The sequence below is a fragment of the Monodelphis domestica genome, chromosome 3 (assembly GCF_027887165.1).
Source record: "Monodelphis domestica isolate mMonDom1 chromosome 3, mMonDom1.pri, whole genome shotgun sequence".
Taxonomy (NCBI): domain Eukaryota; kingdom Metazoa; phylum Chordata; class Mammalia; order Didelphimorphia; family Didelphidae; genus Monodelphis; species Monodelphis domestica.
The window spans coordinates 225,682,364-225,697,776 of NC_077229.1; the positions used below are offsets into that span (position 1 = coordinate 225,682,364).

The 15,413-nt window shown below is 38.0% G+C and overlaps 1 protein-coding gene and 1 long non-coding RNA gene across 5 annotated transcripts in view; one reads left to right on the forward strand and one right to left on the reverse strand.

Annotated features, from left to right (window-relative positions):
• The window catches only part of NFATC1 (nuclear factor of activated T cells 1), a 217,662-nt gene that overhangs the window by 45,481 nt on the left and 156,768 nt on the right, over nucleotides 1-15,413 (reverse strand). For 2 of the 4 annotated variants that reach the window (XM_007487818.3, XM_016431731.2), the window contains exon 9: nucleotides 1,373-2,062. In XM_007487818.3, coding sequence (XP_007487880.1) covers nucleotides 1,373-2,062 — 690 coding nt within the window. The remainder of the gene's footprint in view (nucleotides 1-1,372; nucleotides 2,063-15,413) is intronic. The other 2 variants (XM_007487820.3, XM_056823543.1) reach the window with 1 other exon arrangement.
• On the forward strand, nucleotides 1,688-2,167 carry LOC107651824 (uncharacterized). The gene is made up of 2 exons (XR_001628931.2): nucleotides 1,688-1,826; nucleotides 1,906-2,167. It is a non-coding gene; the product is annotated as an uncharacterized LOC107651824 (long non-coding RNA).

The following is a 15,413-nucleotide window of genomic DNA, read 5'->3' on the forward strand; positions in this document are numbered from 1 at the left end:
CAGTATGATTCTATCACCATTAATAGAAAAATAATTCAAGAAACACCTAACAATGCCCTCTTTAGCCAAAAAAAAGCCAAACTAACAATTGTGTGGTTGATGGTGGGTTTTGCTGGAGAAGAAAGGTAAAGGAGCCATGGAAGGGTGGAGAAAGACCTAAGTTTACATTTTCCAGATGTGACTAGTTTTTGGTTTGTGAAACAATTTGCATCTAGATAAACTGGAATTATTCCTTTATGAATAACCCCCTGACTCCCACACAAGCAACCCGCAGCAGAGTTGTGCAAGTCACATAAAAGCATTAATGAATTGGACTCTTAATGAGCAAAACACCTCAGGCTTTTTGGTCATGTGACTGATTAGTACCTCAATTAGAGTTTTCCCAGAATCAAATAGGAGAATGCTGTTATTACAAGTCAATAATGCCTCTGTTTTCATTCAAATTCGGTTAAGTGTCACTGTTGTTTCAAATAGAAAAAAAGTCTTTCTAAAAAGAATAAAATAAAATGAAGCACAATGAATTAGTTGTCTGTTGTAATTTCTCCCTGAAAGACAATCCAATTCAGATGTTCTTGGGCACCAATTAGTTTGTCTACAGATGTTACAAAACCTCTCCCTTTTAAAATAACCTTTAATACATGACATTTGATTAAATTTCTTTTCTGAAGAATCTTACATGTTGAATTGAGGGGATGGTTAAGAGTACTGTGGGGATACTCAATGGCGAGCACTAAATCATAGCTCAGAAAGGCTATATAATCATATTTCTTCTTATGCCTTCATTTTGTTCATGTAATAAATCTTTGGTAGCCAAGTCCTGACAAGTTCACCACAGCATTTTAATGTTGTGGATTTTTTTGGTTTTGTTTTATATAGTCACTAAATGAAAAGTAGGTTTTTAAATGCCAAGGGGCTAAATAGCTGGGCCAAAAGCCATGCTTATGGAGAGGTCTCAACTCTAATTGGAAGTTGCTTAGCTAAAGTTCAGCAGTTATTATTTTGTTTCAGCCAGCAGCTTTGGCCAATCTAAGTTTTAATGCATTACACTGGGACAATGGTCCAGCAGCTAGGCAGGTGTGCAGGTTACTGGCAAAGGCAAAAGCCAAGACTAAGTGGTTAAGCTCACTGCAATGTAATTGTTGGTCATGCGGCTAGCTCCACAGTGACTCACAACAAAGAATATCTTTTTGTTACTGCAAATGAAACTAAAATAACTAGTTTTCATTCGGAAACTATCAGAGCAACTTGGTGCATGGTTCCACAAGTCTGTTAATGGACACACTCCTCCTTCCAGAATTCTGGTATGGTTAAAAGAACTCACTGATACTGCAACATGGTTGAATGCAAGCCTCTACAGCTGTGGAGGACTTACCATCGTCCAGGTACAACTGGTCCAATTCCTCAGGTTCTCGCTTGATCGTTACGGGAATAGGGGCCAAATTATGATTACTGTCCTCATGCAACTCTGGCAATGACAGTGGCTGATTGGTTGGAGATTCATTTCTTTGCACTTTCGACAGTTGGTGCTGATGTTGACCCATTATGGATGAGTGAGTTGGACTGCAGGACTGCAAATAGGTTGACTCTTGGGTAACGGATGGAACTGGAGAAGAGGGACTGTTGGGATAGAGTGTTTGTTGGTAACCAAGGGAACAGCTACTGCTCAGATGTTGACTCACCTGCGGCTGCAGCATGATGTGAGATGATTGATCGGGAGAGCTTGGGTGTACAACTATAGACCTTGGCACTTCCTGAATGGTGGGGACACCTCCAGCGGGCTGTTGAAGTCCTAGGTGGCTGTGGCCTGGATTCGTGATGCACTTGTTGTAAGTAGAGGAGGAAAGGTCATGAAGCTTGGGACTTGAGTTGGGAGAGGATGACATCACAGTGTTTCTCTGCTGACAGGAAGTGAAGCCAGCCACAAGGCAAGAACCAGGATCAGGAGGCATCATGATCTGCTGGCTGTAGTACGGCTTAGAGAGAGGGTTTAATCCTTGGTTCATTGGTCCACAGGTTTGAGCAGGCTCATAGTCATCAGTGGGTTCTGTTTTTATAATTGGAACTGTTAAGAGAGAAAAAAAAGTTAAATAAACATGAGTTGCATATTAGAGACCAAGTTGGCTTGTGGCTAGGATACCCTTTGCAAAACAAACAACATTTAGAATAAGTCTCTGTGTGTCTTTTGCCTCATTCTCCCACCCAATAAAAAAAGAGAGTGTGAGAGAGAGAGAGAGAAAGAGAGAGAGAGAATGAGTCATCAGCACAAGAAAGTCACAGCTGGTTCTAATATTGAAAAGGACTATTTTCTTTGGAAACTCCTCCAGCACTAATGTGCTATAAAAATCTATTTGCAAATAGCTACACTGCAGTAGAAGCTCTGGACCCAAGGGCTCCATGGATTTGTAATAATCAAAGCAAAAATTTTAACTTGGATGTACTACTGCATTTCTCCGGCTACTGATGGTCCATTTGATAAATGTCTGCACATTTGGTAAACTTAAGCATAATAAGATGGCGTTCAAAGGTCAGTAAAAATACAATTGCAAAGATATTTGTCATTATCACCAGCTATGCAAAGACTTTTAATCAGTATGGTTTTTTTCAGAGGAAGAAATGAAAAATTTAAAGCACTTTTTATCTCTCTCCTCTGTTCCTCCTCACCCTCCAAACAAGTGTCCCAAGGGTATACTCCATTTGGAATAAACAGGGTCTAGACTATCAAGAGGCCAGTATATTAGTGACAAAGATAAGTTCACCCCGGGTTTCTCTACCTGCCCATTTTCCCACCCAAGACTGATAACTTAGAAGCACTATACGAGAAGAGACAATTTCTAAGGCTCCTGTCAATGGTATAGGAGTATATTTGAGAATGTAGGGTATGATGGCTACACTGTTAACTATGAAACCATATTCAACTAAAGCTCCTATTTTTTAACCATATACTTAATGGCTAAATCATCATCACACTTCAACTTTGTGTCAAATTCGAATCCCCCAGGAAACAACAAGTATTTATTCATAAGACACTTGTGGGTACTATAATAACCTCCTTGGCTAAATGTGTTCAGGTAGGAATTGGGGGGAAGTGCTCAATAGAAGGAAAGTGGAATCAAGTTGCACATATCAGTGAGTATTAGAGACATTGCCTTCTCAAGAAGGACTTACAATATACATGAATACTATCTCCCTTTTGCAAAGTACACTCCTCATCTTTCATTTTTCCTAGTTTGGATTTTAAAAAATATGGAAGAAAGTAACAAAAAAAGTAATAAAGGACAAATACAAAAGTATATGGCATGTTCTTAAAAGAATGATATCAAGTAGGCTAAAGTCAGAATGAATTGAGGCTGTCAAGAAGAGCAAATGACAGTAAGAAGAATTATTTTAAAGCTATATTGGGGGTTGTAGCTAGGAAGTATAGTGGATAAGAGCACCACACCTGGAGTCAGGTGGACCTAGGTTCAAATCTGGCCTCAGATACTTCCTCGCTGCGTGACTCTGGGCAAATCACTTAACCCCAATTGCCTAGCCTTTCCTGCTCTTCTGTCTTAGAACTAATAGTATGATATAAGGTAAGTGTTTAAAAAGACAGAGAGCTATATTGGGGAAAGTGGATGATTGAAGAATATATACAAATGCTGTTCTGAGTGAAGGGTATAATGAAGACAGAAAAGACAGGGTTACTCAACTCAGATTTTGCTTTTGTGGATTTTCTTTTCTGCCATGGAGATCTCCTTGGATCAGAAAAGACAGGATAAATTTGTCAAATAAGAACCTATAAACCAAGTTGCTGTTGGGTTTTTTTTGGGGGGGGGAGTTGGTTAGATGTCCTTTATGGAAGGTAGCAAACCAAAACAAAAATGAAAGGATCAAACGTATAAAAATTGGATGTGAGAAATAGAAACAATCTATTTAGTTCTCAGTACCTTAATATCAGTTTGGACCCCATCACAGAAGGACAGTGTCAAGAAAGCTAAATTTCTTCCTATCACTATTCCTATTCACTACCACCAATCATGAAATGATTATTCATATCCAAACCTTACCACTCCCCTAGTTCCCCACACCCCCTCACCTTCCCAGTGGCAAAACCATCAAAGATCTTTCTCCCTTCCTCACAAAGTATTCAGCCAGGGCCATATGGCACAAAGGCTTTTTGGGAACTCATCTCAACATGAGGCCCCCAAACACCTCTGGACTCCTGTGGTAGTTTCTCCACAATAAGTAGTTAGTTAGTTAGGTTTCTACATAAGCAGGAAGAAACAAAGGGAAAGGGAGGCAGGAAAATGAAGGGGGAAAACTAAGTTGATATTTGTAAAAGGCTTAAAATGGTGCTTGGCACACAGTGGGCACTTTAATAAGTGCTTGCTTCCTTCCCTTGATAAGTTCAGGTCATCAGCTCTATAACTGCTTCATCCTAGAGTGCTGAAAAGACTGTTATAGATATTTTAATTTTGACTCTGTACCCCAGGGTCTAGCAGAGAGCCTTATAGTATATTATAGTAGTAGTCTCTCGGTAACCGAGGATGACAATTGTCTTTGTGCGTTTTCATCTATGGTGTATAGATGAGTGTGCACAAAGACACTTGTGCATGAAGGAGATTTAAGTGGAAAAGTCGATGCACAGAGACAGTCCCACTCTCTCGGCATTGGAAGCCTGGGTCCAGTGGCACGAAAAATCGTTACACCTGGAGATAGATAACAGTATTTGCCACATGCTTATTAAATTGAGATGAAATTTTTTATTGAGAAAATTTTCAGTTTTAAAAAATGTTAAGGGTGAGGGAAAGATAAAATAGCTATCTTCAAACATTTGAAGGGCTATCATGTAGGAAGATGGAGTAGACCTGATTTTCTTGGGTCCAGTGGAGCCAAACCAGAAGCAATAAGAGTTGCAGAGAGACAGACTTGGGCTTCATGTAAAGAAAAATAATTCCAAAGTAGCATAGGTTGCCTCCAGAAATTATGGGGTCCCCTTGCCTAGACAATTCTAAGACTTTCTCCTTTGGCAACTCCATTGTATCTATCAATGGCCCTGCATTTCTTCACAGAAGAGGATAGGCTTCTGAGGATTTCTATCCTTTTAGACTTAAAAAAATTTGAAATTCCTCCTATGGTGAATTTTCTTTTAGTCTTAATTTTTTACTCCACACATATATTCATATGTTACATATAGCATACATACATACATACCATTTTTACTCATTATATATACTAAATATATATATATATGTATATATATATACATGACCCCTTCAAACACCATGTTTTATGAACCTTTCACTAGTCAAGATTGCCTCAAACACTAGTTCAAACACACACTTTCATTTGTAATAGATGATAAAGTGTAGTTTGAGATGAATGGATCATATTTAATGAATTGTCATCAGTCTCCTTCTGATTGTATTTTCACCTGCTCACATACTGTGAACTTTTGCAAACTTTCTAATTTATAGTAGAGATTCCATTTTAAGAATAGATTTTTATTTTTATTTATTTATTTATTTATTTAAGAACCTATTTTTATACTCTTTTAGTTAATTATATATATGCAATATATATACACATCTCTGCATCTAATAAATAGGTTCAATGACATAACACAAAGAGGCACGCAAGACAAAAGCCACATACCTAGACTAGGAAAAAAGGTATCGGTGTGCTAAGATATTGCTTTAACAGAGCTCTTGAGAGGGTAGATATTCCCATATGTTTCATATTATAGCCTATTATCACAAAGTTGCTAACCAGATGTAAAGGAGCAAACTTAAATGGTGACTTTTCCTGATGCACCTCAATGACAGAAACACCTGGGCTAACCAATTCTAAGGCCTTCTTTGGCAAATATATAGTTGCTTATAAATGGCCCTATCCTTCTTCACTAAAGAGGATAGACTCTTGAAAAGATAACCTATTGGATTTCTATCCTTTGAGACTTCCAACTGAAATTTCTTTCTATACTCAATTTTCTTACATCTTCATTTTTTATTGTCTATGTATACATATATTATATATAGTATATATATATACACACATACATTTGTACTTCTTACATATGTTATATATATACAAGCATGTGTTTGTTTATGCATACATATTATCTATACATTTCCTAAAATATTCCTTCAGCATATTCAAATACGGAGGCAAAATGAATTTAGGAGTTACTGAATTACTGGGGGCTGCCATACTTGGCAAGAGGAAAAACAGTAGCAAGGAAGCTGAAAAGTATGTTACAAAGACGCACACACACACACATACACCCATACTAACACACACTAGAACACACAGAAGAGTGTAAGGATCTGCAGGTCCCAAATGTCACCCCTTAGCAATTGGCCTAGTTTTGTTGTTTTGTTTTGTCTTTATAGAACCAAAGATTCATGACTAGGAAGTAAGTTAGGCATAACCCTTCACCCAGAGTGCATTTGGTGATTTGTAAACATGTCTCCTTCTAATTATTATAGATAGGTAATGTGGAATATTGGGAATGGATCCACATTAAGGAAAGGATCAAGTGAATGGCCTGAAGAGTTATTAGCCCACTGTCCTTGGTGATGTTTTTGGTCATGTGCATTTACAGCTACACAGAAAAAACAAGTGAGGCAATTTTGCTTTTTGTGTCCACCTTGCACCTATATCCCTCCTATTGTCCTGAGTGGTCAGTATTAAGTTATTCAGGAAGGACTCAATCCCATCTTATTTCTGCCTCTAGTCTATTCCTATCTACTATCTTCACATATAAACATAGCAAATGTTAGTGATTCATGTGCTAAGGTACAAATTTCTTTTTTAAAAATTTAAGAGATTATTTTGGAACATCACAGAGACGTCCTGGAGGAAAATTAGCAAAGACATAAAGAAAAATACCATTCCTCATCTGTATATTTTTACAGAGCAACTGTTAACTCAACTACTTTTTTAAAAAACTGAAACCCTTTTACTATTCCTTGTCTTTGACATGCTTTCCAGTCTGCCTTTCACCATGATTTTATATGATTATCAGGTGGAATGGAGAAGCTTAAAATACTAGGCAACTAGTGTGCTGCTATCAGGTTTTGAAAGGAATTGTGATTTTTAGATTCCTTTGGTGAAAATCACACAGATTTGGGTTTAGAATTTGTATCATTTGAATGGCTCAATGGTATGACCCTGGTGACCCAGCTCAATAGAACTCTAAAAGACAGGGAATTTGCCAATGTTCTGAGACTCATATTAGCCATGGCTACCATCTTTTCTGTTTCCCTTGTTAGCTTTCAGCTATCTGATGGGTAAACAAGTCAATAGCATCTTACCCTGTGGTCCAAGGACCAGTGGCTGTGTCTGAAAATGCCTCATCCAGAAGTAAGCCAGCAGGAAGGCAGTCCTGCTGGACTCTAACACCTTTTACCTATTGGCGATGACATACCTTCCTGATGGAGATATTTCTAAACTTTTGAAACCCTGATCTCTGATAAAAGGTCTTGGCTCCCAAATCCTCACCTCTCTGGCAATGTAGCCTGACATACTGCTAACACAGCCCTTCCTTCAATAGATCAATTTTCTCTGTCACTCTCTTCCCAGGCTCATATGTTTCCTATATACAAGATCGGTTGGACTGTCTACCTCATGTGCCTGACCCAGAGAATCAGTGTATATATGCAGAGAGGACTGCAGGGTATGGGTTGCCAAGAATGAGATTAATGTCCTCACATTTAATAGAAACCAGTATTGTAATCCAACTTATTTTATATTAGAAAGTCAAATATTTGAAGTCAGCTGTCGGCTCAAACACCTTTTTTTAAGGGGCTGCCAGCTGAAAGAGACGGCTTCTAGCCATAACCTGGCCTGCTATGATTAACAACATGAAGCTCTCCAGCTGCTTGGACTCCATTCTCACTTTCGGCAAGCAGAGGGCTATTTTTTATCCTAGGGAGGAGTGTCAAACTCAAGTAAGCAGCCTCATCTAAAATGGCTCTGCTGAGAAGATACCATTTTATGAACTGCCTCCCCTAACTAGACTCAAGTTAACCTACTTCAAGCATATTATAAATCCAAGAAATGGCAGGTGCTGGAATTGGGCCAGAAAACCAAGTTCAGCCCCCACACCTGAGAGGCAGAGTTTGCTCAGTGGAGCTTGTTACTGTTAACAATGGCATAAGTCCTCATGGAGAGAGAGCAGTGGGGGTAATAATGGCCCCAGACATGTCTAATAGTGACCTTCATGTGTGTTGTAAACTTTCCAGTTTAAGAATTAAAACACTCTAGTGTCCAATATGGCAAAGGTTAAGTTCTAAATGAGTTTATAACTTGCAGAGCTCATGGTCTTTCATTTTTTATTTTTTAATATGGCTGGAAGATTAAATTAAATGTTTATAGGGTAGCTAACACGCTAATACCCAATCGGGATAAGCACAGCTCTCAGTTGCACCTAATTTTTAGCCAGATCCTAGAAATCTGGCTAGACATCAGGGTCTACCCTTACTCTTATAGGAAGTATTCCCTGGACACCTTTAAAAAAACAGTGCCCTGTCTGCTCCACATGGACATTAAAGGTGCAGTCCAAAATATACCCTTACAGTAAATGCCAGTGTACTTAATTTATCTACCACAGAGGGATAGTGGAAGGAGCACATGCTGCTTGGATTAAAAGTAGTGATTCCTGCAAGTCTTCGAAATCCAAAATCATAGACCTTATTGACCAAGCCTTCCAGCAGAGGATGGAGATGACATCTCCATCTGCTAAAAATGTGCGCCATTTGGATGTCTGTTGTTTATGATCTGTTTAAAAGCAAGTGGTGGCGGCAGCATTAACTCCTGTGTAAATCAGGGCTACCTCAGATTCTTATAGAGAGAGACTTAGCAAAAATGATGTCATGCCATTCACTTGCCTTTACACAATGGCCCTCTGTGTAGATCTGAATGTGGGTGAAAAATTCAGTCGAAGAAATGTCTGAGTTCAAAATGAAAGGATTTTCTTAACATGTTCAAAAGTAAACATGTCCAACCTTAGAGGACTACCATAAATCACATGCCTTTTTACTGTATATGGGGAAATTTTTGAAAAGAAGAAAAAGGGAATATGTAGAATTGGTGCTATAGTATCCAGTTTGAACAATTCTGAGAATAGTTTACTTACTGATTTTAATGCTTTGATATCCTGGCTCTTTTCTGCTTCAGGATTCCTAACCTGAACCCTCAGTGGAGGTGAAATAATACAACAAAATAGCCATTCTCTATGGTGGAAACTGATTGTTGTCTGAACAAGATCATGTGTTGATTTCAGTCGATGTTTACCAAATATGTAGATTTGATCCTGACCTGTAAAAATATTCTTCCTTCCTCTTCCAATTGTACATGGGCTACGATCCTAAAGACACTAATATTGGGCCATTTCAGTCTTCTCTCTTTAAGAAATAAACTATTACAATATATGTGTTTAGAAGATGATCAGCTGTTCTAAGGACTCCAGTTTTAGAAAGCCACTTAATACCCTCCAAACTGACAAGGTTTATTAGATGAGAAAAGCAACAAAAGCAAAAATTCTGAATAGACATTAATAGAATATGTTTAAAAGGACAACAGCTTTCTTTGTGGTGTTCATTCTTATGTAGCCTTGTAAATAAAAACAAGATTGTTGGCCACAGAAATTTGTTAGAAGCATGCCCTTCTTGATGAATGTACATTGACACATAGAATGGATATTATTTTCTTTTTGCTTTGAATTAATGATACTACTTTACATCATAATAAATAATGCTACCCCCCACCCTTTTATCCACAGTTCTTCCTCTCAGCAACCCAGAACTTCACTTTCTGGTCAAGGGGTTTGGGGTGTTTTTTGGTCAATAGGTCTTACTACTTCTGTTATCCTATAAAGCATGGATTCTTTCTTAGCCCTTTGGGGGGGGTGTCTGTGTGTGTGTGCGCGCGCGCACACACACTCGTGCATGCATACCCCTTCTCAGAAAAGTATTTTTTAATTATAATTGAAGGAAATGCTGAATTTAATTTAGAAGTTAGGGGAAAAGATTTAATTTTCCTCTTATTTGAGCTCATAGACCCCCCATAGGGTCCATGGAACCCAAGAACCCCTAAACTAAAATCTTAATTCCTTGTACATATTTGATTTTCTCGTTTAACCTATAAGTACATAGCTCCTCCAAATTAGGAATGAAAAGGTACCAGATGGTTATAATGGGAAGAAATGAATAAATGAATAACCCAGTGATATGATTCAGAATCACAGAATGATAGAAATTGAAGAATCCTTAGAGTTTAATCCAACCCCTCCTCCCCCAAAGATGAGGAAACAGAGGTCTAGAGAGACTAAATAAGTCATTCAAGATCACACGGCTAGTTGTGGCAACTTGTTCTTCATGAAAAATAACAAGATGACTGAATATGTAAATAACGTTTCTTCTCCACCCCACCCCTTAAAGAATATGTAGGAAAAGCCCAGATGAGCCCATATATACCCAGACTGTTATATCCAAGATTTTCAGTATTTATATGCATGGGATACCATTGAACAACCTTGAGAATGCTTTCAATTCCTACAACTTTGAATTCCTTGAACTGTTTCTGGGGATATGTCTTGGCTAAGGCTAAACTGAGGCAAAATGGTTTTCCTAGATCCTGGGTTGTATAGCATATACATTAAAAAATTAATAAATAATTATATAAGTAGGAGTTCAGGCCATAGCCATCCATTCTACTTGCAAGCAATTGACCAAGGCTGAAAAACTTTCTAGCCCCTTTCCACCCCCTTAAGATATATTTTCATCAACAGATACTGATAAAATGGAAGACGTGAAAACTACCATTTTAAAATTAAAGGCATATTTTTAATGACGGGCTCTCCCCTTTTATTCCCATTAGAGCCAGGAAAGTTTAAGTGTACTAATACTGTACTACCGTGGATGTGTCTAAGTTGCCTTTTTGGTATGTATTTCAAAGCATACTAACATTCTGTCTACAAGCCAAAGTCATACAAGAAGATGCCTCCTGTTTTACATTAGTAAAGGAAAAAAAGTGGCCTGCAGCTACATATGGTCATATGGCACTTCATTCTACCATTGCCTAACAAAAATGTAGGAAGGCACTGGCACAAGGATTTGAGTCCTCAGACTGAAAGAATTTTTCACTTCTGTTCTGACACTTAGCATGATGCACTGTCTCATTACCTCCTGTTACAGTATATCATGTTAGGCTACAACTTGAAGAAAAGTAACACGAGACGACACAGTGTAACTCAGTGTGATATTAGGCAATGGCACACAGAAAAATACCACATTACCCAAGTGGCGAGTTCACAATCTACATTTATTATGGAAAGCAAAAGTGCGACAAATGAATGCTAATTGTCACAGTTTCCTATAGGTTTACAAAGCAGTTTTTCGTGGACAAGACAGCACTATTAGTTAGTGCAATACTGATATTCATCACAACTGGTTTCATTTACATTAAGTACATTGTTAGCAAGGACAGAACAATCTGAATAATAATGTACAAGCTTGACAACAAAAGATAGCATCTATAATAATGTTTCAACTGTCACAAAGATCCAATCTTCTTTTTGTTAAATGAAATAAGATATGTGTGTCCAAAATTATTTTAAAAATACAGCACTTTACACTACCCTTCCCAGAGGGAAGGATGATTTCAGGATTCCTGCCTCTAAAGATGGAAAGGTGGTCATATAGCTGAGGTGATTTCCTTTCCTTGGAGAGAGGGAGTTATGATGTTTTTCTTGTCCGGCAGAGGCAGTAACATCAGCCCTAGAAAACACATGAACTCTTTTCTCCATCTGACCTAGTACAGGCAAAGAAGTGCACAGATATACACCAACAAAAAGAGAAACTGGTATCAAAGGAGCAGAGGGGAAAGATTCAGGATAAATGGATATATGAAAACCTTTCATTTTAGGTCATCCCTCAGTCTTATGTTGATTCTAACATGTATGTGTCCCTCTCAGATTAGAGAAAATTGTGCCATTAAAAATCCTGCCACCTCTCTTCCCTTGTTCCTTTTCTTGGCATCCCCATGTATACACATGAATACATTATCCTACTGCTTTCTAAAAGTTTCAATGTCAAATCAGAAGATTCTTTCCCAGGGTCAGATGCCATAAAAGCTTCATCAATGCATGAATGTTTCAATACTGAAAGGATGGCTAAGTCTTGAGTGGGATTCTAAAGGGGCCATAGGCTAGGGATACATGGTTCTCAGTGACTGACAAATTTTAGTCTCACAAAAAAGGAAAGGGCTGATGAAATATGAACACAAATGTTACACTATCCTAAGCAAGTAATAAAGAAACTCGGGGAAAACAAGGCAACTGGGTAAATACCTTCCACATATTAGAAGTTCAAATTAATATTGTTGACTGATGAGGAGGGTGGCTACTGTAGTCATTCCATCCCTGAAAGCCAATGTTATTAAAATCCATCTATTAACATGGGAAGAAAGTAGGGTAAGAGATCCTAGTTATAAGACAGTTGGGTTTTCTTTTTCCTTACTCAAACAAGTTTTTTATAATGTGATGTATTAATTCAACAATTACCTAGAGAAAATGTTTAGTCCCTCTTTTTTCCATAATATTTAATATAAATCCAGTGATTAATAGTTGGCTTCTATGTGCTTCCATCTTAGGATTTCAAACCATATAAACAAACAAGCATTTCTTTCTTTGTCATAGATGAGGAAATTGGGGGTTATCTTGAGGTGAAGCCAAAGACCCAACAGTGACTCAGACTCAGGACTAGTAACATAAGCTGGAAACTGAATCCAAAACTCCAGATTTTCTCATCTCCATCCTTTAACCACAAGGTCATTGTCATGAGCTAAAAGAAGTTGGTCCCTTCAAAATGGGGGACAGTTTGACTGTTCATGAGGTAGTGAAAAACAATGTGATGTAACTTACTGAGACAAATTATGACTTGAATAACCTCACTGGAAACTGTCCTTAAGCAGATATTGGGGTTCAAATGTTTTCAAGGCAAATAGACTCTATAAAGACTTCATTCCTGAGTCTCTAGGGGCCTGTGTGTTGAATTCCCATGACCATTCCTCTGGGACAAGGAAAGAAAAAAATCTCATTTTTGGAGCCAAGAAGCCAGTTTTTCTCCCTCACTAATAACCTGAAGGAATTTCTTTCTATGCTTTCTATGAGTCTGATACATGGATATAGGCTTAGTATCTGAATATACAGAAGCAATGCATGTATATCTTGACTATAATCTGAAACAACATCGTTGTATGAAAGAGGAGTAGTTTTTAAGCAATTCAATTACTAGATTCCTTCCTTTCAACAGCTGTACAACTATTAGGTTGTTCAACACAGTAAAGAGAAAATAGGACTTGTATACCTTTAAATCAGGTAGTAGAGAGTACATGGTCATCTGCTATGCATGCCTAGGTTAATAAATTCATGTTATAGTTTATATTTAAATGGCCATGTCAAAGTATTAAGAGTCCATCGAGTTCCATGTTATTGTTCAAGCCATTTTATTGAGAAAGGGGTGATCATTTTATAAATGAAGGTTAGAAAGACAAACCACCCCTAAAAATGAAAGTTGCAATAACAACAAAATGGCCAGATGCCTATTATCTTTCTAAACCTGCCTTCCAAATCTGTAGCAAGGACTGTATCACAAAGTATACCTCTTCTGCCTATATGCCTGGGCTGTACATAGACCTCTAAGACCTGAGAGATGCCAGATAACAGATTAAGGCTGATTTGAATGGGGGTGTTAGTGATTAAGGATAAGGGAGTGGGGAGGAGAGAGCTCTGTTTGGTGTCTAGCTGATCATACCTAGCCAAGAATCAGGTAAGTGAATTCAAGGATTTCAAAGAACTAAACTTCACTTCTTCTGGCAAGATGCCTTTCAATGATTGTCTTCTTTTCACCCAAGATTTTTGCTTCAATTCTTCCCCTTTGCCATTTAAACCAGTGGCTCCTTTTCAGGATGAGCCACTTTACATGATGCATTTTATAGCAGAGCAGAAGGAATTTTTGTCCTAAATGCAAGACCCTAATTCAGGGAAGCCATTAGCTTCTGTTGGTTGCATAGGCACTGAATCCTGAGGCAGATATCATGATGAACCATAAAGATAAATTTCAGGAGTCAAGCAATTTTTTATATCATATGGAGAAAAGGAATGGCTGACCAAATCACCTGGCATATTCTAGATGCTTGATAAATTCTTTTTAATTAAATTGGAGCATCTGATGAAGAAGGTAAGAAGGCTTTCATTCTCAATTTTCTTCTTCAGTCACATTTTTATTTAGTCTCAATGTAGCTAAACCTGTATTCATGTGAGAAACTTTTTCTTGATCTTAGAGAAATTGGCTTTTGCTTCACCCTAGCCCCCCACCAAACGCAGAGTGATATAATGCATAGCAAGTTGATCTGAGTCAGGAAAACCTGTGTTCAAATCCATGGTTAATATATACTACCTCTGTGATTCTGGGAAAATTATTTAATTCTCGGTACTTCAGGCAACTCTCTAAGGCCATCAGTTGTAGGAATGGTCCTGTTCTATACTGCTTCCACACTCAAATTTCCCTCCCTTGATGAAATCATTTATAGGCCTGCCCCCCCAAAAAAACAACAAAACCCTTTGTGTATATTTCCCAAATCTAGTTTAGTGTGACTAATTTTCCTGATTTTCCATAAGCCTACATATTGAAATACAAGATCAAGTCTATTATCAGTTAAATAACCAATTCATTCTCTCACTAAGGGTTACAACCCACTATCCTACAGGTGTGGATGACTCAGTGTTTCACTGGGGAGGTCCTTTCAGTAGAAAATTAAGTGGAGATTTGACAATTATCCAATTAGGTTGATTGCTGGAGATGGTCATAGTTTGTAATGCAGGCCAAAAGATACACTGATCAGATTTCTCCAAATAATTGCCAAACCTCCACTTTGTACTGAGTATGATTCAAAGGGCCTTCCCTGGAGGGTGTGCTTTCTTTCCAAGCAGCTGTGAAGAGTCAGATTTAGTTAGACTCTGGTCAGAGGGCACAAAAAGCCACAGTGGGTGAAGTCTCCAGTAAGTTACAGCATATGGGAAATGGGACTTGAAGAGGGGGTAAGAATGGATTTATTTCAACGAAGCATTTATACAACAAACTCCTCTAAAATGATAGAAATTGCAGATATTAGGGTCAGAATAGAGCAGTTTTCTGTTTGGAAGGATATAAAGCTTTGTCAATTCCTTCAAAAGAGATCTGCCCTTGTACTGTGTACGCGCATGCATGCACACACAAGCACACACACATACACTCTTAATGAACAGGCATCTTGGGTGTTCAGCTACTTTTGACTCACACTTCCTTTTGTTTTTGATGGCTTTTGCCCAGTATGATTGCTTAAAATAATATCCCTGCTCCCTCAGTGGTACTGTGAGTAGGTCTGATAAA